This window comes from Sus scrofa, chromosome 16, assembly GCF_054392235.1.
Source record: "Sus scrofa isolate SSC_HxYL_T2T_F1_AM1 chromosome 16, Sscrofa_HxYL_maternal_Yorkshire_Landrace_v2.0, whole genome shotgun sequence".
In the NCBI taxonomy this organism is placed as follows: domain Eukaryota; kingdom Metazoa; phylum Chordata; class Mammalia; order Artiodactyla; family Suidae; genus Sus; species Sus scrofa.
The window spans coordinates 59,880,079-59,905,893 of record NC_139398.1 but is presented as its reverse complement, the minus strand read 5'-3'; the positions used below and the strand labels follow the sequence as shown (position 1 = coordinate 59,905,893).

The 25,815-nt window shown below is 43.9% G+C and overlaps 1 protein-coding gene across 4 annotated transcripts in view; it reads right to left on the bottom strand.

Annotated features, from left to right (window-relative positions):
* Positions 1 to 25,815, bottom strand: part of MCCC2 (methylcrotonyl-CoA carboxylase subunit 2) — a 79,727-nt gene that overhangs the window by 28,224 nt on the left and 25,688 nt on the right. For all 4 annotated transcript variants that reach the window (XR_014831505.1, XR_014831504.1, XM_005672531.4 and 1 more), the window contains 2 exons: positions 10,728 to 10,841; positions 5,031 to 5,095 (listed from right to left, as the gene is read on the bottom strand). Coding sequence is in view for 2 of the 4 variants with exons in the window: in XM_005672531.4 (XP_005672588.2) it covers positions 5,031 to 5,095; positions 10,728 to 10,841 (179 nt within the window). In the remaining 2 variants the exon portion in view is untranslated. The remainder of the gene's footprint in view (positions 1 to 5,030; positions 5,096 to 10,727; positions 10,842 to 25,815) is intronic.

Sequence of the window (25,815 nt, the reverse complement as noted above, 5' to 3'; positions counted from 1 at the left end):
CAGCTAAAACTGCTCACTTCTAGCTACACTGCAGTAACTCTCGCAAAGAGAAGCAGAAGGAATCACTTCCAAATCTGTAAATATTTAAAATAAAATGCTTTCTGGAGTCACCTGGTGACACAGTGGGCCAAAGATCCAGCAGGCATGCTCCCCACTCCCCCACAAAAGCCTTCTTTTCTTTTTTTACTTTTCTTTTGCTTTTTAGGACCACACCCACAGCTTATAGAAGTTTCCAGGCTAGGGGCTGAATTAGAACTACAGCTGCCGGCCTATACCACAACCACAGCAACACGGGACCTGAGTCACGTCTGCAGACCTACACCAGAGCTCACAGCAACGCCAGATCCGGGAGCCACGGAGCAAGACCAGGGATCCAACCCACATCCTCATGGATGCTGGTCGGATTCATTTCCACTGCGCCACAACGGGAACTCCAAAAAACGCTTTCTTTTAAAAACTGCCTAGTACTTACCAAAACAGTAAGAAAGGGAAACTTTTGACAAGAGAGTATTATGTAAAGCTTTACGTCAAATTAATTACTAAGGATGAGAAATCAGAGGCACAAATACGTACTTACACTGAAGAAAAGCCAAAGCAACTTGTGACTGGTTAATTTTATGACACTGTTCCCAAAAAAAGCCATCACCAGTAATCACTGTATCATGATTTAAAACAGGCTATTATTGACGCTCATAGCCAGTAGTAATAGAGCAGTGTATGTACCACCCACTGTGCTATGAAGCAGGAACTAACTGTTTCTTCATTTCACACTTGAGGAAATGAGGCTCAGGGAAGTTAAGTCGTTTATCCAGTCACCAGGGTAACAGTGAAGGAAATGGAAGATGAATTCTCGAACCTACACCCCTAACTTGGTACACATACCGCCACTGGCTTTTATAGACACCAGATGACTTTCTTTAAATAGTCAAAAAATAGGGAGTTCCCGTTGTGGCTCAATGGTTAACAAAGCTGACTAGCATCCATGAGGTAACGGGTTTCATCCCTAGGCTCACTCAGTGGGTTAAGGATCCGGCATTGCTGTGAGCTGTGGTGTAGCTCGGATCCCACGTGGCTGTGGCTGGGGTGCAGGCTGGCAGCTATAGCTCCAATTGGACCCCTAGCCTGGGAAGCTCCATAAGTGGAGGGTGCGGCCCTAAAAAGACAAAAAGATCCCCCCCCCAAAAAAAAAGTCAAAAAATATATGTTTTTAATTAATGCTACTCAAATACTATCTTCACCTCCTTCACCTGAATACGTACCTACAGTGGCGGCCACTCCCTCCTGTTTCTATTCCACCTGCATCCCCTCTGTCTCCAAGTAGAAACATCGACTCCACTGTCTCCCTGTAACAGTCAGTCAGTGGCCGGAGGAGAGACAGGAACGCTGCATCTCTGCTCACATGGCTGGGCTCATCTCAACAAGCAAGCGTGGTGTGTAAACCCAAGCTCCCCAGCCAAGCACCTCTCTGCCTGCCTCCACTCTGCTCCGGCTCTTGCCTTCCCTGTTCCTCCTTCTGCCTCCAGCAGTCAACCTGGGAGCATGCCAGCGTATTCGGTTTGTCATTGTTTTATAGTTCACTTGCTTATTTCTCTTATCTGCATAATTACATTATAAATCCTGGAGGACAGGGACTAGGCCTGAAATTCTGTCGTATTGCTCATAACACTTAGACAATCAATCTCTCCACAAATAAGGGCTCCATGAGAAAGAGTGAAGGAAAAACTACGGCAGGAAGTTCCCCTGTGGCTCAGTGGTAATGAGCCCCACTAGTATCCATAAGGATATGGGTTCGATCCCCGGCCTCGCTCAGTGGGTTAAGGATCTGGCACCTGCCCTGAGCTGCGGTGTAAGTCGAAGAGGCAGCTTGGATCTGGCGTTGCTGTGGCTGTGATGTAGGCCAGTAGCTTTAGCTACGATTCAACCCCTAGCCTAGGAACCTCCATATGCCACAGATGTGCCCCTAAATAGACCAAAAAAAGAAAAAAGAAAACCTGAGGCAAAGGCAGTTCCCTTAGCCAACTCATCCGAAAGCATGGCAGCGGTCTTTGATGGGAGAGCGGAAATGGTGTACTTACTTTCCTTCTCCCACCTACTAGACTGCTCCCACAGCCACCTGCCTCCCTGGGTTTGTGCTCTGGCCAAGCAAAGAAAGGTTTCCTGCACCTGCCAGGCCACTTAGCTCAATGGTTAGATCTACCTGCCATTTATGTCTGGGTTCTTTAGGGTCTAATCCTGGACACTCTTCCTTATCTAACTCGACCTCGAGGTGAGTTCATCTAGTCCTAGGATTTAAATTCCACTTCTATGCTGATGACTCCCAAATAAAGATCTCCGGCACTGATGTGAGTTCCACATCTTAGGGTTAACTGCCTACTCAGCATCTCTCCTTGGATGTCTGGAGCATCTCTAACTTGGCAGGTAAAAAAGGAACACTGATCCGCCTGCCCCATCCCTAAATCTGCCCCTCCTCCCATCTTCCCAATCTCAAGAAAGGAAACCATTTCATGTCATCATCTTTGTCAACTCACTTTCCTGTGCTCTGTCTATGAAATCCTTCAGTAGGAGTTCCCGTCGTGGCTTAGTGGTTAACGAATCCGACTAGGAACCATGAGGTCACGGGTTCGGTCCCTGCCCTTGCTCAGTGAGTTAACAATCCGGCGTTGCCGTGAGCTGTGGTGTAGGCTGCGGACGCAGCTTGGATCCTGCGTTGCTGTGCCTCTGGCGTAGGCCGGTGGCTACAGCTCCGATTCAACCCCTAGCCTGGGAACCTCCATATGCCACGGGAGCGGCCCAAGAAATAGCAACAACAACAACAACAACAACAAAAGACAAAAGACAAAAAAAAAAAAAAAAAGAAAAAGAAAAAAAAAAAGAAATCCTTCAGTAAGTCCCTCAATTCCACCTCGGAAACAGAATTCAAATCTGGTCACCCCTGGAGTTCCCGTCGTGGCTCAGTGGTTAACGAATCCGACTAGGAACCATGAGGTTGCGGGTTTGATCCCTGGCCTCTCTCAGTGGGTTAAAGATCTGGCGTTGCCGTGAGCTGTGATGTAGGTCGAAGAGGGGGCTCAGCTCCTACGTTACTGTGGCTGTGGTGTAGGCCAGCAGATACAACTCCGATTCGACCCCTAGTCTGGGAACCTCCATATGCCATGGGAGCGGCCCTAGAAAAGGCAAAAAGACAAAAAAAAAAATCTGGTCACCCCTAAGCTAGCTTCACTACCACAACCATCTAAGCCACCAGCAACTTTCACCTATTCTATTGATACAATCACCCAACTGGCCCCTCACAGACTCTTGCCAATGCTCTAAGCATTCTCCATTTAGCAACCAGAGGGATTCTTTTCTTTCCTAACAAAATATTTGATAACAGCACACTGCTCCCTTAAACTTTTCAGTGGTTTTCGAATTGCTCATACAAAAAGAGAGTCCAAAATACTTAATAACTGATTATGACATTAATCCAATGAGCCACAACAAGGGAACTCCTACAGGTACATATTCAGAGTCGGCATTGTTTCAAGCAATTTACACGCAGGATCTCATTTAATCCTCACAAAATTCTAGGACGTAAATGGTCTTCGGACCCCTGAACCCTAACCTGCAATGGTTAGACCAGTGAATGACAGAGCCGGCTCATGGCTGACCCACAGGAGCCAAGTGAGTGCATCTCTCCTGACTTCAGGTTCAGCAGTGTCCCAGCAGCTGTGGTGGGATAACTTAAACTACAGCTGCTGGCAGATGCCGCAGGGTAGGATGTTTTCCCTCCCCAGAGAACCAGCTCATATTTACCTGCTATTGAGTGCTTAGCTAAGCTACTCTTCAGCATCTATTCTGTTGGGCCAAGTGGGCTACAGGGACCTTAAATGGATACCAGCCCCTCGAGCAAGTCCTAGGTAGCAGCTCAGTCACAAGCAAAGGTGAGTCGGCTGTGACTTTCCGAAGAGCCCTTATGATCAACACTCTCCCGTACCTCCCAGCCTGTATCCTTAGATAAGATTTCTATGGGGCCGGCCTCTACCCCAATCCTCTGGTGTGACTGACCAATCTGGCCCTAGCCAGGGAAGCCCAAAGCACTCCAACCATGGACCCTAATAAAAACATGTGCCCCAGGCTCTGTCTTTCCCTCTCTGGGTACTCTGCCTTGACCTCCTCATGCAGCCCCTCCAGGTGAGCTGTGTACTTCCTCTAGGATCTGTGACTCACAAGCTTCTCTACTTCATAATCTCTTGTAGTTCATTGCTGAACCATGGCTCACCATCCAGCACTCTGTGTTCCACTGAATAAGTGTTAATTAAACAAAGTCAGTGCCTGCACAACACTAGGTTAATTCTACCTTCTACGAGCCCTCCCTCCCAAGACTTCTTTTTGTAGCCCTTACCATGTATACAGACTTAAATAATTTTTGGTGATGATTTGTTTACTGCCCACCTCCCTGACTAGACTATAAGGTTCCTGAGATCAAAGATAATGCCTATCTTATTAGCTCAAATACCTAAACAGTACCTGTTATGTAACAGATGCTCAATGGATGTTTGTTAAATAAATAAGCAATCTGTAGAATTCCTTTCGTGGCGTGGCAGAAATGAATCTGACTAGGAGCCATGAGGTTGCGGGTTCGAGGCCTGGCCTTGCTCAGTGGGTGAAGGATCTGGCATTGCTGTGAGCTGTGGTGTAGGTCGCAGACGTGGCTCAGATCCTGCACTGCTGTGGCTGTGGTGTAGGCCAACAGTTGTAGCTCCAATTCGACCCCTAGCCTGGGAACCTCCATATGCCTTGGGTGTGGCCCTAAAAAACAAAACAAAACAAAAGAGGAACCTGTTTCTCCAGTCTTTCTGGGCTATCATGAAAGAACTGACGTTCCTGCTTAGAAATGGAACTTGAAAGAATTGGACCCTAAAACAGCAGATCGAGAATAAATAAAGTGGTGTGATCTGGCAGGTTTAACACTTGAAAAAAATAATTTAAAACTGCTTTTAAACAAACAAGCGACAATCAATCCTGGAAAGAAACAACAGCTTCTGTTTCACCTGCAGTGAAGATCAGCACCTCCAAGGTCCTCCGCTGACACCTCTTCTCCAGTGGCTGCTTTAACCTACAGCAAGGATAAAAGTCAATGGGGAGTTTTGTCCATTAGAAATAAGAAAACGGGAGTTCCCGTCGTGGCGCAGTGGTTAATGAATCCGACTAGGAACCATGAGGTTGCGGGTTCGGTCCCTGCCCTTGCTCAGTGGGTTAACAATCCGGCGTTGCCGTGAGCTGTGGTGTAGGTTGCAGATGCAGCTCGGATCCCGCGTTGCTGTGGCTCTCGTAGGCCAGTGGCTACAGCTCCGATTCGACCCCTAGCCTGGGAACCTCCATATGCCGCGGAAGCGGCCCAAGAGATAGCAACAACAACAACAACAAAAGACAAAAGACAAAAAGAAAAAAAAAGAAAAAAAAAAGAAATAAGAAAACGCTTTGCTACCCATCTCCAAACCTGACCACATCTACTATTCTTCCGCAGAACTAGACATTTTGTCTCTCATTCCACCCACCTAGATAAATCTAGGTGAAACTGTCTCTAGTCTACAGTCCAGACATCTGAACCCAGAAATCTAAAGAAGCTGCCCCTAAACCCTGAGCATGGGACAGAACCTGCTTTGAACCCAGGCTCTCCTGGCCTGAAAGCCCACTCTTCCCCCTCCGTTACGTTGCCTCCACACGCACGTTAAAGCCTTTGTGTCTGTGCACACGCTCTTCCCACTGCCTGGGTTCCCTTCTTCCTCTCACTCGCCTGGTGAATCCCTGCTTATCCTTCAAGCCCTGCTTGTTCCATGAGGCTTTCCCTGTCCTGCCGATGATGCTCCACGGCATTAACAGAGCAAGGCTTGCTCATCTGTGGTCCAAGAGGATTCCACTTACACCTCCAACATGGCACCTGCTGGACTGTAGTTCATGTGTCTTTGTCCCTTCCTTTTGTCCTTCCTCTATACCAGGAGTTCCTTGATGGCAGAAGCTGAGAAATATTCATCTTTGAGCACTCAATAGATGTATTTAAGTAATGCTATTTTCTTCACCTTTGCTGAAAAATTCTAGTGATTCTAATGACTCTCAAAGTCTTAAAGGTACAGTACCTTCAAGGTGGGAAAAAAAAATCTCAACGATTACCCGCATCTAAGATTCAACAGAATATGACCAAAAAGAAAGAAATCTCAAGTAATAAATAAGAATGAATGACTTAATTACAGCCTGAGAAATTCTAACAAGAAAAAGCAAGAAAAATCCTCTAGTGCTAAATGCCAACCTGATCCCTTAGGAATCACTTACTGATTCCTGCTTCTTTGGATGACTGACTTGTTTCTTTTTCTTCAAGTAATAAAAGAAAATCTTCATTAGTATAATGAACATTAATCTAAAATACAGCATAGAAATGACTTACTCACTATATCAAAAGCCCTGCCTTAAATAAACTATTATTCCACAGGGAGAGAGAACTGAATTTTTCACCTCCAATTACTCCACGTCCAAGAGAACTAAATTAGTTCTCTTTTTCCCCAAAAAAATTTCAATGTAAAACAGCTTTCAGTGCAGACAATTACTAGTTATAAGAAGTGTCTGGGCATAAAGGGAGATATTGATGAGAATACAATCATAGTAGGAGACCTAAATACCCCCCTCACATCAATGGACAGATCCTCTAGACAGAAAACCAATAAAGCAACAGAGATCCTAAAGGAAACAATAGAAAAGTTAGACTTAATTGATATCTTCAGGACACTACATCCAAAAAAATCAGAATACACATTCTTCTCAAATGCTCATGGAACATTCTCAAGAATCGACCACATATTGGGACACAAAGCGAATCTCAATAAATTTAGGAGCGTAGAAATTATCTCAAGTATCTTCTCTGACCACAATGCCATGAAATTAGAAATCAACCATGGGAAAAGGAAAGAGAAAAAACCTACTACATGGAGACTCAACAACATGCTACTAAAAAACCAATGGGTCAATGAGGAAATCAAGAAGGAAATTAAAAACTACCTTGAAACAAATGATAATGAAGACACAACCTCTCAAAATCTATGGGATGCTGCGAAAGCAGTGCTCAGAGGGAAATTTATAGCAATCCAGGCCTTTCTCAAAAAAGAAGAAAGATCCCAAATTGACAACTTAACCCTCCACCTAAACGAATTAGAAAAAGAAGAACAAAAAAGTCCTAAAGTCAGCAGAAGGAAGGAAATTATAAAGATCAAAGAAGAAATCAATAAAATAGAGACTCAAAAAACAATAGAGAAAATTAATAAAACCAAGAGCTGGTTCTTTGAAAAGGTGAACAAAACTGACAAACCCCTGGCCAGACTCACTAAAAAGAGGAGAGAAAGAACCCAAATAACCAAAATTATAAATGAAAAAGGAGAAATCACAACGGATACAGCAGAAATACAAAAAACCATAAGAGAATACTATGAACAACTGTATGGCAACAAGTTTGACAATCTGGAAGAAATGGACAATTTTCTAGAATCTTACAGCCTGCCAAAACTGAATCAAGCAGAAACAGACCAACTGAACAGACCGATCACTAGAAATGAAATTGAAGAGGTCATAAAATCACTCCCTACAAATAAAAGTCCAGGACCAGATGGCTTCACAGGTGAATTTTATCAAACATATAAAGAGGAATTGGTGCCCATCCTCCTTAAACTCTTTCAAAAGGTTGAAGAAGAAGGAATACTCCCAAAGACATTCTATGAGGCCACCATCACCCTCATTCCAAAACCAGACAGAGATACCACCAAAAAAGAAAACTATCGCCCAATATCATTGATGAATATAGATGCAAAAATTCTCAACAAAATCTTAGCCAACCGAATCCAACAACATACCAAAAAAATTATACACCATGACCAGGTTGGGTTCATCCCAGGTTCACAAGGATGGTTCAACATACGCAAATCAATCAGCATCATACACCACATTAACAAAAAAAAAAGTCAAAAATCATATGATCATCTCAATAGACGCAGAAAAGGCATTTGACAAAGTTCAACATCCATTCATGATCAAGACCCTCGCCAAAGTGGGTATAGAGGGAACATTCCTGAATATAATCAAAGCCATTTATGATAAACCCACAGCAAATATAATACTCAATGGGGAAAAACTGAAAGCCTTCTCACTCAAATCTGGAACAAGACAGGGATGCGCACTCTCACCACTGCTCTTCAACATAGTTTTGGAAGTCCTAGCCACAGCAATTAGACAAACAAAAGAAATAAAAGGCATCCATATAGGAAGAGAAGAGATCAAACTGTCACTGTATGCAGATGACATGATACTATACCTAGAAAACCCTAAGGACTCTACCCCAAAACTCCTTGAACTGATTAATAAATTCAGCAAAGTGGCAGGATATAAGATGAACATTCAGAAGTCAGTGCATTTCTGTATACCAGCAATGAAACATTAGAAAAGAATACAAAAATACGATACCTTTTAAAATTGTACCTCACAAAATCAAATACCTCGGAATACACCTGACCAAAGAGGTAAAGGACCTATATGCCGAGAACTACAAAACTTTAATCAAAGAAATCAAAGAAGATGTAAAGAAGTGGAAAGATATTCCATGTTCCTGGATTGGAAAAATCAATATTGTGAAAATGGCCATACTACCCAAAGCAATCTACAGATTCAATGCAATCCCTATCAAATTACCCAGGACATTTTTCACAGAACTAGAACAAACAATCCAAACATTTATATGGAACCACAAAAGACCCAGAATCGACAAAGCAATCCTGAGAAACAAAAACCAAGCAGGAGGCATAACTCTCCCAGACTTCAAGAAATACTACAAAGCCACAGTCATCAAAACAGTGTGGTACTGGTATCAAAACAGACAGACAGACCAATGGAACAGAATAGAGAATCCGGAAATAAACCCTGACACCTATGGTCAATTCATCTTTGACAAGGGAGGCAAGAACATCAAATGGGAAAAGGAAAGTCTATTCAGCAAGCATTGCTGGGAAACCTGGACAGCTGCATGCAAAGCAATGAAACTAGAACACACCCTCACACCATGCACAAAAATAAACTCCAAATGGCTGAAAGACTTAAATATACGACAGGACACCATCAAACTCCTAGAAGAAAACATAGGCAAAACACTCTCTGACATCAACATCATGAATATTTTCTCAGGTCAGTCTCCCAAAGCAATAGAAATTAGAGCAAAAATAAACCCATGGGACCTCATCAAACTGAAAAGCTTTTGCACAGCAAAGGAAACCAGAAAGAAAACAAAAAGACAACTTACAGAATGGGAGAAAATAGTTTCAAATGATGCAGCTGACAAGGGCTTAATCTCTAGAATATATAAGCAACTTATACAACTCAACAGCAAAAAAACCAATCAATCAATGGAAAAATGGGCAAAAGACCTGAATAGACATTTCTCCAAAGAAGATATACAGATGGCCAACAAACACATGAAAAAATGCTCAACATCGCTGATTATAAGAGAAATGCAAATCAAAACTACCATGAGATACCACCTCACACCTGTCAGAATGGCCATCATTAATAAATCCACAAATGGCAAGTGCTGGAGGGGCTGTGGAGAAAAGGGAACCCTCCTGCACTGCTGGTGGGAATGTAAACTGGTACAGCCACTATGGAGAACAGTTTGGAGATACCTCAGAAATCTATACATAGAACTTCCATATGACCCCGCAATCCCACTCTTGGGCATCTATCCGGACAAAACTCTACTTAAAAGAGACACGTGCACCCGCATGTTCATTGCAGCACTATTCACAATAGCCAGGACATGGAAACAACCCAAATGTCCATCGACAGATGATTGGATTCGGAATGAAGTGATACCTCAAAAAATTAAACATTATAATTACCACATGATTTAACAATTCCACTTCTGAATGTATAACCAAAAGAGATGAAAGCAGGGCGTCTCGTGAGATATTTGTATACCCATGGTCATGGCAGCATTGTTCCAAATTGGCCCAAAGTGGAAGCAACCCCAAAGTCCACTGATGGATAAAATAGACAAAATGTGGTGTGTACGATGTTAACAGTCTTAAAAAGGAAGGAGGAGTTCCTGTCGTGGCACAGTGCAAACAAGCCAGATTAACAGCCATGAGGACACGGGTTCGTTCCCTGGCCTTGCTCAGTGGGTTAAGGATCCAGTATTGCCGTGAGCTGTGGCGTAAGTTGCAGACATGGCTTGGATCTGGCATTGCTGTGGCTGTGGTGTAGACTAGCAGCTGCAGCTCTGATTTGACCCCTGGCCTGGCAACCTTCATATGGTGCAGGGGCAGTCCTAAAAAGACAAAAAATATACACACACAGACACACACCAAACACAGACAGATACTATATATGATTATATATGATTCCACTTAAATGAGGTTCCTAGAGTAGTCAGATTCATAAACAAAGTAGAATCATGGTTGCCAGGACAATGGAAGTGGGGGGAATAGGAGTTAGTGTTTAATGGGTATAGAGTCTTCAACTGGGCAAGATGAGAACAGTTCTGGAGATGGATGGTGGTGACAGTTCTGCAACAAAGTGGATATACTTAATGCCACAGCACCCCACACTTAAAAATGATTACTATGGTAAATTTTAGAGTGTTCATATTTTACTTCAATCAAGCAAGCAGGCAAGACTGTGATCTTACCAAAAAGAAAGGAAACAAACAACTATGTACTTACCAAAGGAGGTCCTCCCAAGAAAATGGTACCCTGCTTGCGTACGATGATGTTTTCATCAGCCATGGCAGGCACGTACGCTCCTCCGGCTGTACAGAAGCCCATGACCACTGCTATCTGGAAACCAAGCACACAAGAAACTCATGCGGTACGTACGGCTCAAAGAGTCAATAACACAGTCCCTGGATCTACAGTTCCAAAACACTGCAGTACCAGGGGGTATTACTAGCTTGTCCTTGAACTTCTTTTTTTTTTTTTTTTTTTTTTTTTTTTGTCATTTCTTGGACTGCACTCGTGGCATATGGAGGTTCCCAGGCTAGGGGTCGAATCAGAGCTGTATCCGCCCAGTCTACGCCAGAGCCACAGCAACGCGGGATCCGAGCCGCGTCTGCAACCTACACCACAGCTCACGGCAACGCTGGATCCTTAACCCACTGAGCAAGGCCAGGGATCGAACCCGCAACCTCATGGTACCTAGTCAGATTCTTTAACCACTGAGCCACATCGGGAACTCCCCAACTTCATTTTTAAAAATCAAGTCCTCTAAGGGTTTAGAAGAGCTTTCTAACTTGTAGCAAAGAATTTTGAAAGGCTTACGTCAGACTTTACAAAGTTTGTGGGTCATCTCCCTGCCAAAGAGAAATGGACCATTAGCCTGAGCAACTAAATGAGAGAAGAAAATCACAATCCACCCATAAATTAGCAAAACTATATAAAAGGGTAATTTTTAAACCTAGGAATGTAAGTCCTCTAAACAAAGGGCACTCACCTCACAGGAATACTGATATCATTCTCCAAATGAGTGATGTCAACTTTGTGTTACCTTGAATAAGGTACTTTCTTTTTTTTTTTTTTTTTGGCTTTTTGCTATTTCTTTGGGCCGCTCCCACGGCATATGGAGGTTCCCAGGCTAGGGGTTGAATCGGAGCTGTACCCACCGGCCTCCGCCAGAGCCACAGCAACGCGGGATCCGAGCCGCGTCTGCAACCTACACCACAGCTCAAGGCAACGCCAGATCGTTAACCCACTGAGCAAGGGCAGGGATCGAACCCGCAACCTCATGGTTCCTAGTTGGATTCGTTAACCACTGCGCCACGACGGGAACTCCAGGGTACTTTCTAAATATAAAACTAATGTGAGCATCACAGTTGAAAATCTTGCTCAAAAGAAAGTAAACTGTTTTGAAGCTGAGTGACGCATATGTTAGAGCTTGCGGTACTATTTTCTCTACTTTAATATGCGTTTAAAAATTTCCATAATAAAAGCTTAAAAAAACCCTTGCTTAGCAATTAGTATGACACAAAGAATAATAAATATGGGTGTGACTGATTGGCCCTGGTGAGGAATAAATACTATAAAGAAAAATAAGTATGAAATGAATATTTTTTAAATTATCATCTGAAATTTTCATCTGAAAGCAATTTTGTTACTAATATCCCAATATTCTATCCATTTTCCTTCTTGTCACACAAATATGTTTTGAAAGTTATAAATGCCACACTAGTATTAATCCAAAAATGAAAAGCAGCCTGAGTTAAAATTTTTCCACCTAAATGGCTGTGACAGGGGTTCCCGTTGTGGCCCAGCAGAAATGAATCTGACTAATAACCATGAGGACGTGGGTTTGATCCCTGGCCTCATTCAGTAGGTCGAGGATCCAGCATTGCCATGAGCTGAAGTGTAGGTCACAGATGCGGCTCAGATCCCGAGTTGCTGTGGCTATGGTGTAGACCAGCAGCTGCAGCTCTGATCTGACTCCTAGCCAGGGAACTTCCACATGCTGGGGGTGCAGCCTTAAAAAGCAAAAAATAAAAATTTTTAAAAAGATTACTTTAAAAAAAAAAAAAAAGGGCTGTGACCAAAAGTACTTTTCCCCATTTCATGTCCTATTAAAAATGTCTGCAACATTTCTTTGTCAATATGTTACGGAAGTGTTTATACTTAGTGTTTTGCTTATCAACCACTCAGGAGTTTTTTTTCCTTCTGGTTTTATATACAACTGACATACAGCACTGCATAAATTTAAGGTGTACTGCATAATGATTTGACTGTACACATCATGAAATGATTATCACAATAAGCTTAGTGAATAATCAACATCTTATAAAATAATAGAAATAGCAAAAAACGTTTTCCTTAGGAAAAAACAACTCTTAGGATTTACTATTAACAACTTTCATATATAACAAAGAGTAGCATGAATTATATTCATCGTCTTGTACATTACAGCCCTAGTGCTTATCTTCTAACTGATAGTTAGACGATAACTACTACCTTTATCCAATTCTCCTCCCCCCGCCCACCTCAGGTAACCACAAATCTGATCTCCTTCTCTATGAGTTTGTTTCTTTGGTTGATTGTTTGGTTTTAAAGCATAAAACCTACAACACTATGTTAGTTCCTGTTACACAACATAGAGATTAGATATTTCTACACATTTTGAAATGATTACTCTGGAGTTCCTGCTGTAGCTGAGTGGGTTAAGAACCCAACACAGTGTCTGTGAGGATGTGGGTTTGATCCCTGGCCTCACTCGGGGGTCAGGGATCCGTCATTGCCCCAAGCTGCGGGGTAGGTCTCAGACGCGGCTTGGACCTGGTGTTGCTGTGGCTGTGGCGTAAGCTGGCAGCTCAGCTCCGATGTGACCCCTAGCCTGGGAATTTGCATATGCCACAGGTGCAGCCCTAAAAAGGAAAAAAAAGAAATAATTACCGTGGTAAGTCTAGGTATGGAATGTCACCATATAAAGATAACACATGCTCACTATGTGCCCCACACTATACATTATAGAAACAAACTCACAGATTTCAAAATCAAACATGTTTACCATAGGGGAAACTGTGCCGGGGAGTGAGGGGGGTAAGTTAGGAGGATGGAAATAATATACACACACTACTGTATATAAAATAGATAATACACAGGGCCTACTATACAGCACAGGGAAATCTACTCAATGTTCTGTAATAACCTACACGGGAATAAAGAATGGATATTGCATAACTGATTCACTGTGCTGTAAGCCTGAAACCAACACAGTGTGAGTTAACTACACTCTAATAAAACTAAATACATAGATAAGAAATATACATATATACGACTAGAAAGGCACAAGGAAATAGTTATCATAGCAGTGTTTATAAAAGCAAAAGTATGCAAATAACCAGTTAAGTCCATCAATAAAAAATTCTGAATCGATCAATAAGTTCTTTAAAAATATGAGGCAATGGAGCTTCTGGTGGCTTAGTGGGTTAAGGAGCCAATGTTGTCACTGCTATGGCTGAGGTCACTGCTGTGGTGCTGGTTTGATCCCTAGCCCAAGAAGTTCTGCATGTTGGAGTTCCCCTTGTGGCAGAGTGGAATGAATCCAACTGTGCTGCAGGCCAGCAGCTGTAGCTCTGATTCAACCCCTAGCCTGGGAACTTCCATATGCTGCAGGTGCAGCCCTAAAAAAAAAAAAAAAAATTCTGCAAGTCACAGATGTCCCCCCCTCCCCAGCCCCCAAAAAAATCTGAGGGAAAAAATAGCAAAGGTTGATACTTCATAAACCCAAGTGGAGGGTACATGAGTGTCCTGTTCTATTGCACTCTGTACTTTCTGTGAGTCTAAAATATTTTAATGACTTTTTTTTTTTTTTTTTTTGCGTTTTAAGGATGCACTTGCAGCATATGAAGGTTCCCAGCTTAGGGGTCGAATCAGAGCAGTAGCTGCCACCTACACCATAGCCACAGCAACAACAGATCTGAGCCATGACTGTGACCTACACCACAGCTCATGGCAACACCACATCTTTAACCCACTGAGTGAGGCCAGGGATCAAAGTTTCGTCCTCACGGATACGAGTAGGGTTCGTTTCCAGTAAGCCCCAGTGGGAACTCCTTATGAGCTTTTTCTTTAAGTTTCTATCAGGAGTAGAGGACACAATTTCACCGTTCTCTGCACTAGAACAGCAGAATCCATGCAAAATTAATTCAGCATTTTTTTTTTAAAAAGTAAAGGAACTAGAGAAGAGTCACAATGACATAAGAACATAACAGGGGACAATTTTCAAAGGATCTAAAGATCTAAACAGGCATAGCAGGGTTCCATGAAAACCACTATTGAGGAAAGGGAGAGAAAAGAATAGCAACTGCCAGGAAGCAGGGTGAGACCAGGGTTGGGGGTGGAGGAGACAAAGAAGAGGCATTATTTTGTCAAAATGTCATAAGACAAAAATGGAGGAAAGGAAACTCAATGCCATCCTGTCATCCCTGGGTGGAGAGAACAGATGTACCAATTTCGTAGAAGTCTCTCAAGTGAATAGCTGACAAATTATTAGCACATCTTCGTCAGGGAATTTTACCACAGTCTTGCGAACACTTCAGATGCATTTCCTCCATAGAACCTCTGCAACCAAGGAAATAAACAAGCCACTTCTCCGATACCAGCTAATACATCACAGGGCCTTTGCTCAGTAACAGGAAGGGGACTGCCGTCGGCCCCCCACCACCGTCATCCTCGCCTCCTGGCCTGTGTGGTCGCCTCCTCGAGAGTAGGTGGTGGATCTGGTGCCACGCTCCTGAAAGTGGAATGTGGCAGGCAATAGGACGTCCCCCGTGCTCGGGGGATGAAGAGACTGTGCCTTGTTGTGGCCGCCCTCTCCCTCACCCACCTGCCTGCTCACTCTGAGGCTGACAGCTGACAGGATGCGATGGAGAGACCCAGGAAAGCAAGAACCTACAACAAACGCTCGGCTCGGAAGGAATTGAGGGAGGCCTGCGAAGAACTCGAGCCTGCAAAAGTCACGTGACTGAGCTGGGTGGAGCTTGAGAGGCCTGCAGGCACGAGACCCAGCAAGTGCAGAGCTCAGGGACCCAGCCGAGCTGTGTGCAGACCCCACCCAGAGAAAAGGCGAGATTCTCTATACTGTTGTTTTAAACAGCTAAGTTTGGAGGTAAATTGTTCTGCAGTGACAGATAACTAAGACAGAGATCAAAATCCACCTCCCAATTCATTTGAGTAATTAAAAAAAAAAAAATCCACCTCCCTTAAGTGAGTGCCCCTGAGGCCTATGTGAAGCTCTGGGACAGTCTCTGTTTGAGGTACTTCTTGCTGCTGCTCTTTGATGTATCTGTGAACTGTCCCTCTAGTCGAAAAGGGGGACAGACCATAGTGAGCATTCTGTACCATCCCAGAGCGGGAAGATGTGGATGAACCCAGAAACCATCATGCTCAGGGAAAGAAACCAATCACACAAGACCCTTATTGTACAATCCCACTTGTAAGAAACATCCAGAATAGGGAAATTCGGAGACAGAAAGTAGACTAGTGGCTACCAGGGGCTGGAGGGACTGGGCAAAAAAATGAGAGTAACTGCTAGTGGGTATGGCATTTCCTCTGGGTGATAAAAGTTTTCTTGAAACCGATTCGCCCCCTAAAAATCCTAAAAACCACTAAACTGTACATATCGGATGAGTAAATTGTATGGTATGTGAATTATACCTCAATAAATTACATCTTAATAACTTATAATTTAAAAAAAACAAAAGCTAAGGAGTTCCCGTCATGGCTCAGCGGTGATGGACCCAACTAGGATCCATGAGGATGCAGGTTCAATCTCTGGCCTCGCTCAGTGGGTTAAGGAACTAGTGTTGCTGTAAGCTGTGGTGTAGGTCACAGAGGCGGCATGGATCTGGCATTGCTGTGGCTGTGGTGTAGGCCAGTAGCTGTAGCTCCAATCTGACCCCTAGCCTGGGAGCTTCCATATGCCATGGGTGCAGCCCTAAAAAGCCAAAAAAAAAAAAAAAAAAAAAAAAAAAAAAGCTAGAGTTATTAAGTATACAAGAATCAAAATTCTCAAATTTTTACCAATAAGAAAGAAAGGCTAGGGGTTCCCGCTGTGGCGCAGTGGGTTAATGACCCAGCTTGCCCCTGTGGCAGCGCTGGTTCAATCCCTGGCCCAGTGCTTGCACCTGTGGCATATCAGCTCCAGCTTGGATTTGATCCCTGGCCCAGGAACATCCATTTGCCTTGGGCGCAGCCAAAAAAGAAAAAGAGAGAGAGAGAGGTTATTCTAGCCAAAAGTATGTAACAGACACAAAATTTAATATTGCTAGAGCAAATTCTGACCACAGAAATAAAATGAAATAAAAGAACACAGCGAGGTCACCACTGTCACACAATCTTTTCTGCATTTAATGTGGAGCCCTTCACTTGCCCACGCAGTATAGTGAATGTGCACCAGGAAGAGCTCTGCCACTGTGTCTGCCACCACTGCTCACAGAGTACCGGGATCAAACAGAGAGCTCTGATGGCTTCCCACAGCCCAAAGCTAGTACAATGAAGATCTTACACTAGGCCATGAAGGACAAATGCCCCAGAACCTCAGAAAGGAACGTCTGCTAAAAATAAAAACAAACAAACAAAAAAAGGTAGAGCCTAGCAAGGCCTAATTTGGAGTTCTCGTCTTGGCGTAGTGGTTAACGAAACCGACTAGTAACCATGAGGTTGCAAGTTCGATCCCTGGCCTTGCTCAGTGGGTTAAGGATCCGGCGTTGTGGTGACCTGTGGTGTAGGTCACAGATGTGGCTCGGATCCCACGTTGCTGTGGCTCTGGCCTAGGCCGGCAGCTACAGCTCCGATTCGACCCCTAGCCTGGGAACCTCCATATGCCACAGGAGCGGCCCTAGAAAAGACCAAAAAGAAAAAAGAAAAGAAAAGAAACTTCTGCTGCTTTCTCTACCAAGGGCACATTCAATGCACTTAAGGAAGATATGTGACCATAAACTGTTCTGACCACACTCAGGGTGCAGGTTTGGCTGCTTTGCAGGCGAAGCCCAGGCACCGTGTCAGGAGAGACTTCACAGTGCCCGTCACCTGCACCAGAGCAAAAGGGAACCCCCAGAAGCTCCGCTGAGAGGCCACTGTCCTCCCGTCACTAGTGAGATGAGCTTGCTCAGTGACACAGACAAACCAAGACCCCTCTTGGAGGAGGAGGCCATGGTGATTCAAAAACTTGAATCAAGAGCAAGAAAACAGCAAGAAGGCTAAGAACAATGTGTAACCGACAGTAATAATCCTTGTTGCCACCATGGACGGCATAGCAAAAGCTGTAAGTAAGAGTAAACAAGAGGCTATAAAACAGAGGTAAGGGGTTCCCTCTGTGGCTCAGCAGAGATGAATCTGACTAGTCTCCATGAGGATGCAAGTTCAATCCCTGGCCTCGCTCAGTGGGTTAAGGATCCGGTGTTGCCGTGAGCTGCGGGTATAGGTCGCAGAAGCGGCTCAGATCTGGCGTTGCTGTACCTGTGGTGGAGGCCAGTGGCTACCGTTCCGATTCGACCCCTAGCCTAGGAACCTCCATATGCCACATGTGCAGCCTAAAAAGACCAAAAAGAAAAAACAAACGAACAACAACAACAAAAAAATAACAGTCTGGAAAAACTGGGGACAAAATTTCATTACCCTCCAGGCCTTGCCTGCACAGAGACTGGTTCTCATTGCATGTAAAACAAATCACATATTGTAGGTCAGCAGCCTGCCCTGTGGAAAGGTTCTCTGAGAGGGAGTCAAGAGGTTTTCTACCGAATTCGGAGAAGCAGTGTGAACTCTAGACCTCCATCTTTCCACTGAAAAATTGCAGAAGACAATCCAGTTCAAAGGCTCACTGTAATAAACATAACAGAATTTGGTGAGGGGGTGGGAAATTTTCAGTTGCTTGATGGAAAAGCCATTAAAACCAGAACAATTGTTTTTTTAATCTCTCATCTTCCTTTTCAATTCCAAGTAACATGGAAAGCAAATACTGTCTGTATCACATGTTTTTCTTCTTCTACCAAAAGAGTCATCATTAAAAAAATAAAAGACTTGGAGTTCCCGTCGTGGCTCAGTGGTTAATGAATCTGACTAGGAACCATGAGGTTGAGGGTTCGATCCCTGGCCTTGCTCAGTGGGTTGAGGATCCGGTATTGCCGTGAGCTGTGGTGTAGGTTGCAGACATGGCTCAGATCCTGAGTTGCTGTGGCTCTCGCATAGGCCAGTGGCTACAGCTCCAATTAGACTGCTAGCCTGGGAACCTCCATATGCTGTGGAAGTGGCCCTAGACAAAGACAAAAAAAAAAAAGACTTAATGCCCACCTATCAATTCAATAGCTGTCCTGAATTTAAGAACATTATCAACTATACTGACTGAACACACCCCTGGATCCTACAACACTCACACTTCTCTCAGCTCACTGGATAGGATAAAACTTACAGAGAAAACAAAGAATCCATCTCACCCAGAACATTTTGTTTCTTCCTCAATCTTTTTATCAGAATCTCAAAGTAATCAAACAGTGGTTTCATTTCTCCTTGGTCCCATCTGGCTTTTAGAGCAGGATGAAACGCATTTTTTTTTTTTTTTTTTTTGTCTTTTTAGGACTGTACCCTCAGCATATGTAGGTTCCCAGGTTAGGGGTCAAATTGGAGCTGTAATTGCTGGCCTACACTATAGCCACAGCCACGCCAGATCCGGGCAGAATCTTCGACCTACACTATAGCTAACGGCAATGCTGGATCCTTAACCCATTGAGTGAGGCCAGGGATCGAAACTAAATCCTCATGGATGCTAGTCAGATTCGTTGCCGCTGAGCCACAACAGGAACTCCACAAAATGCATTTTTAAAATAATACTAGGGGATTTCCCAATGTGGTGCAATGGGATCAGGGGTGTCTTAAGAGCACTGGGACACAGGTTCTATCCCTGGCCCAGCACAGTGGGTTAAGGATCCCGCATTGCCACAGGTGTGGCTTAGATCATAACTGTTCCTCGGATCTTATCCCTGGCCCTCGAACTGCATATGCTGTGGGACAGCCAATATAAGAAAAAAAAATAATGATGATAATAATATGCAGTGTTTGTCTTAACTAAGACCCTCAAAACAGTTACCAAGGTCTGAAGCAAAGAAGATAAATTTCAAAAAATAATGACCTAGGCCAAGAAGGTAAGAGGAAGACAGAAAAGAAGGGAGAGACACTTGAGAATAATGTTAAGGGCATCTCCAAAAAGAAGAACAAAGGCAGAAATGCAAAGGAAACAAGGAGGGAAAGGCTTAAGGAGCCACAACTAAACATGGCGAGGTGAGTAAGGCCTACTTCAGAAGAAATAAACAGTTAATAAAGACAGAAACATGGGAGTCCCCTGGTGGCCTAGAAGTTAAGGATCTAGTGCTGTGTGCTATGGCGTAGGTCACTGCTGTGGAACAGGTTTGATCCTAGGCCCAGGAATTTGTGCATGCCATAGGCATGGCCAAAAAGAAAAACAAAGAAACAAACCAAAAAAACCCCAAAACAGAAGCATTTGTTGCTGGTGTCATAAAGATCACAGTAAAAACAAGGAAAAGAATTAATGGATCAGGAGTTCCTGTTGTAGTGTAGTTTTTTGTTTTGTCTTTTTAGGGTTGCACCCGTGGCATATGGAGTTTCCCAGGCTAGGAGTTGAACCAGGAGATATAGCCTATGCCATGGCCATAGCACTGCCATATCTGAGCCCCATCTGCAACCTATACCACAGCTCACAGCAACACTGGCCAGATCCTTTAACCCATTGAGCAAGGCTAGGGATCGAACCTGCGTTCCTCATAGATGCTAGTCAGATTCGTTTCCCCTGAGCCACGACAGGAATTCCTTTATAGTTTTTTTTTAGAAGTGAGGTCTTCATGTTTGTTTTCTTCAAGTCTTACATTACATTACATTAATTTTTTTGTTTGTTTGTCTTTTTAGGGTCGCACCTGCAGCATGTGAAAGTTCCCAGGCTAGGGGTCAAATAGGAGCTGCAGCTGCCGGTCTACACCACAGCCACAGCAACTTGGGATCCGAGCTGCATCTGCGACCTACGCCACAGCTCATGGCAATGCCAGATCCTTAACCCACTGAGTGAGGCCAGGGATCGAACCTGCATCCTCATGGATACTAGGTGGATATCACTTTTAATAGTAATAAGGAGTTTCACTCTTTCAATAAATTATTAGGCAGGTACGTAAATGGACTGGCATATAAGCATTAATCAGATATTGTCTCTAATCTCAAGTAGCTTAGAGTCTAGGAAGAGAAAGTTGTCTAGATAAAAGGGCAATTTTTCAGGATACATCTAGATAAAAGAGATAAATGCCATTAATAAGGTATAGCTCAAGAATTACGGGAGGTGGAGGGAGGAAAAGATCACTTCTGGTCAAGGATTCTGGGAAACTTCCCTGGAAAAGGTGGCATCTGAGATGTGCCTTGAAAAATGGCTTGGAGACTGACATCAGCCCATCTGGATTTGGGGAGAGGGCCCAGTGTGTACCTAAGCAGAAATTCAAAAAGGCCTTGGTACATATGAACAACCGTGCGTGGTTCCGAGAGGACCAATCCAAGGTAAAAACCCACAAGACTTGATTCATCAAAGGTTCCTTATGTGTGGATTATCTGCCCAGCATCAAAGGAGCTACCAGGGGTACAAAAATAAGGAATATATTTTGGCCTTGCCCAGGGCATGTGAAATTTCCTGGACCAGGGATCAAACCCAAGCTAGAGTAGTGACCTGAGTAGTTCCCATCATGGCTCAGTGGTTAACGAATCCGACTAGGAACCATAAGGTTGCGGGTTCGATCCCTGGCCTCGCTCAGTGGGTTAAGGATCCGGTGTTGCCGTGAGCTGTGGTGTAGGTCGCAGAAGCGGCTCGGATCTGGCATTGCTGTGGCTCTGGGATAGGCCATGGCTACAGCTCCGATTAGACCCCTAGCCTGGGAACCTCCATATGCCATGGGAGCAGCCCTAGAAAAGGCAAAAAGACAAAAAAAAAAAAAAAAAAAAGTAGCGACCTGAGCCACTGCAGTGATGCTGGATCCTTAACCTACTGTACCACAAGGGAACTCCTAGACTTAAAAGGATTGAGTAGAGGAAAAAAAGAGAGAAGAGTCAAGGATGACATCATGGTTTCAATCCAAGGAAAAAGAGCCAGAAGGAAGTACTATCAACAACAAACAGGAACATGGGTGAAGGAACAAATCAGCAGGGGCAGCTAAGTGCACAATGTCCAGACTGAGCCGATGGTAGAAGCAGGAAATCCATACAAACAGAATCCCAAGGGTAAAAAAAGGTGTGAAAGGAGGCTGGGACCAGAGAATGCTCCTGGAAATGACAGGTATGTCATGAAATTTTTTTTTTATGGCCTCACCCACAGCATAAGCAAGTTCTGAGGGCCAGAGATTGAATCCAAGCAGCAGCTGCAGCAACTCTGGATCCTTTAACCCACTGCACCAGGCTGGGGGTTGAACCTGCACCTCCACAGCAGGCACTGCAGTCGGATTCTTAACCCACTGCATCACAGTGGGTTAAAATTCTTAACCCACTCTTGTGATGAGATTTTTATTAGTCCATTAAGGACAAGTTCTTGGGTGGGGTTGGAAGGATTGAATGAAGCAAATGGGAGAAGGAAACCAGTGGCACAAAAGCTAAGGAGAATTTCAAGAAAGCGAACAATGACAAAACCAAGAGATTGTGCAGAATGAGAATCTGGTCTCCAGGAGGTTAACGTTAGTGGGACCCTCTGAAGGCAGCAAGGTTTTAGGGAGAGTGAGTGGTTAGGAACAAAGATCTTGGGCCAATTCTTACGAAGTCTGGTAATCCAGGGAGGGAGAGAAACATCAAGGAAAAGCAGAAGCTAGAAAAGGTCCTTTTCTTATGGCATCATTTTGGTACTTTCTCATTTTTCCTTTCATTTTTAGGGCCATGTCTGCAGCATATGGAAGTCCTCAGGCTAGGGGTCAAATCAGAGCTGCAGCTGCCAGCCTACACCACAGCCACAGAAACAAAGGATCCGAGCCGCATCTGGGGTCTACACCACAGCTTACAGTGATATGGGATCCTTAACCCAACGAGCAAGGCCAGGGATTAAACCCACATCCTCATAGATACTGGTCAGGTTCTTAAGACCCTGAACCACAAAGAAAACTCCTCTTTTTCCTTAAAAAAAAAAAAAAAAAAAAAGTAGTCAACATGATTACCGGCTGTGAGGGGAAAAAAATTAAATGGATGCAAAGCAAAAGAGAGAAAAAGGATTAATGATGAAGCACAAAGGAGGGACTGGTATTAAGATTAAAAATGACAAAAAAAAAAAAAAAAAAAAAAAAAAAAAAGGAGTTCCTGTCAAGGCACAGTGGAAATGAATCCGACCAGGAACCATGAGGTTATGGGTTTGATCCCTGGCCTCACTCAGTGGGTTAAGGATCCGGCATTACTGTGAGCTGTGGTGTAGGTCACAGACATGGCTCGGATCTGGCATTGCTGCAGCTGTGGTGTAAGCCAGCAGCTGTAGCTCCAATTAGACCCCTAGCCTGGGAACCTCCATATGCAGCAGGTGTGGCCCTAAATAAAAAAAATAAAACAAAAAAAGACAAGTCCAGCCTCGGAGAAGAGGGACAATTCCTTCTGGAATAAAAGAAGACAGAGCATGCAGTCGTGTTTTTACTAAAACAGTGCACACATATAGCTTGACTTTTTCAGTAAAGCATGAAATAGCTTCACTGCAAATATCAGGTTTAGAGTTCATATACTGGGGAAAAGATCAGAAAAGGCACCATGGAGGCTAATATACAATAAAAATTAAGTTTTTAAAATCCCACAAGGTTCATAATAGGAAAGCAAATTTCAACCACAAACTTTCTATCAAAATAAAACAGGGAAAAAAAGCAATGCTGATGTTAAAATGTTGAAGAAAAAAATAAAATAGGCCAGAGGAAGGTATTCAGTCAGATACCATTTAGACATCTAAGATTTTTTTATCATAAGCAGGTATGTTTATTCAAAAATATAAGGACACTTTTTTTTTACCCAAGCCGCTACAGTGACAACATCGGATCCTTAAGCTGCTGTGCCACAAGGGAACTCCCTATAAGGACACTTTTAATTTTAAAAAGACCTGGTTTTGGAGTTCCCGTCGTGGCGCAGTGGTTAACGAACCCGACTAGGAACCATGAGGTTGCAGGTTCGGTCCCTGCCCTTGCTCAGTCGGTTAACGATCTGGCGTAGCCGTGAGCTGTGGTGTAGGTTGCAGACGCGGCTCGGATCCCGTGTTGCTGTGGCTCTGGCGTAGGCCGGTGGCTACAGCTCCGATTCAACCCCTAGCCTGGGAACCTCCATATGCCACGGGAGCGGCCCAAAGAAATAGCAAAAAGACAAAAAAAAAAAAAAAAAAAAAAAAAAAAAGTCCATTATTAAAAAAAAAAAAAAAAAAAAAAGACCTGGTTTTGAAAACACCCCAAGTTTCAGGTTCCACAGAAGCAGAGACCCTACTGGTTTTATTCACCAGTACAGTGCCTGGCTTATATTTGTTGGCTTATATTTGTGAGATGTTGGGTGATGTTTTATAGTTTCCACAGAAGCAACATGAATGAACAGAAAGAGAGAGCACAGACTAAGCATGCAAGGTGGCAGAGGCCTCCAGAGGGTTGAATGATGCCCTTCCCCCCACAAAGATATGTCCACACCCCAACCTCTGAAACCTGTGAATGTGACCTTATTCCAAAGAGTCTTTGCAAACACAATTAAGTTAAGGACTTTGAGACAGGACCGTTCTGGATTACCCAGGTGGGTTCTAAATCCAAGGACATGAGTCCCTACTAGGGAGAGAAGGAAAGCTGGCACTGGCACATGGAGGAGAAGGCCATGGGAAGACGAGGCAGAGCCTGGAGCCAAGCAGCCACAAGTCAAGGGAACACCCAGAGCCATCAGAAGCTCAAAGAGGCAAGGAAGGGAATCTTCCGACAGCCTTCTGAGGGAGCACAGCCCTGCTGCCACCGTGACTGCAGACATCTAGCCTCCACAGCTCGACAGAAAAAATTTCTGTAATTTTAAGCCACCCGGTTCTTGGCAACTTGTTATGGCAGCCCTAGAAAAACGATGCCAGGTCAGTACAGCTACATAAATTATATACCATCTAGAAACCATGAGGTTGAGGGTTCGATCCCTGGCCTGGCTCAGTGGGTTGAGGATCCGGTGTAGCCGTGGGCTATGGTGTGGGCTGCACACGCCACTCAGATCCCACGTTGCTGTGGCTCTGGCGTAGGCTGGGGGCTACAGCTCCGATTCGACCCCTGGCCTGGGAACCTCCATGTGCTGCGGAAGCGGCCCAAGAAATGGCAAAAAGACAAAAAAATTAAAAAATAAATTATACACCAGATTAAATGGGCTACTGTCCCCTAGGAGACAAAAGATCACACTGAGAATTTCATCCAGGAGTTCCTGTTGTGGCACAGCAGAAACGAATCTGACTGGGAACCATGAGGTTGTGGGTTCGATCCCTGGCCTGTGGTGTAGGTCGCAGATGTGGCTCGGATCCTGTGTTGCTGTGGTTGTGACATATGCCGGCAGCTGTAGGTCTGATTTGACCCCTAGCCTGGGAACCTCCATGTGTCTTAGGTATGGACCTAAAAAGCAAAAAAAAAAAAAAAAAAAAAAAGAATTTCATCCATACCAGTGGATAGATGGAAGGGCCATCTGTGCAAAGGTGAGCAAAATTGAAGTTTCCATTTAGATGAAGCACAGAGATAGGCAAGGTCACCACATAACAGTAAAATATATAACAAATAATAACAACATGCTGTACTGGAAGAAAATAAAAAGAAATACAATAACCTCAAGTGATGACTAATTAATTAGAATATTAATAAAAATACTACAAACTTAAGACTTAATAACAAAACAGAAACAAAGGAGTTGCATCTGTATTATGAAGTAGTTCAAACATTCAAAAAAGATTAGAATAGTAAAATAAATATCCTTTACCTAATACCCAGTACTAATAAATCTTGACATTTGGCCAAATTTACTTTTTTTTTAGGGCCACGCCTGTGGCATATAGAGATTCCCAGGCTAGGGGTCGAATTGGAGCTACACCTGCTAGCCTACACCACAACCACAGCAACATGAGATCCGAGCTGCGTCTGTGACCTACACCACAGCTCATGGCAACACTGGATCCTGAACCCGCTGAGCAAGGCCAGGGATCGAACCCACAACCTCGTGGTTCCTAGTCAGATTTGTCTCTACTGCGCCACGATGGGAACTCCAACATGTGGCCAAATTTACTTCAGAA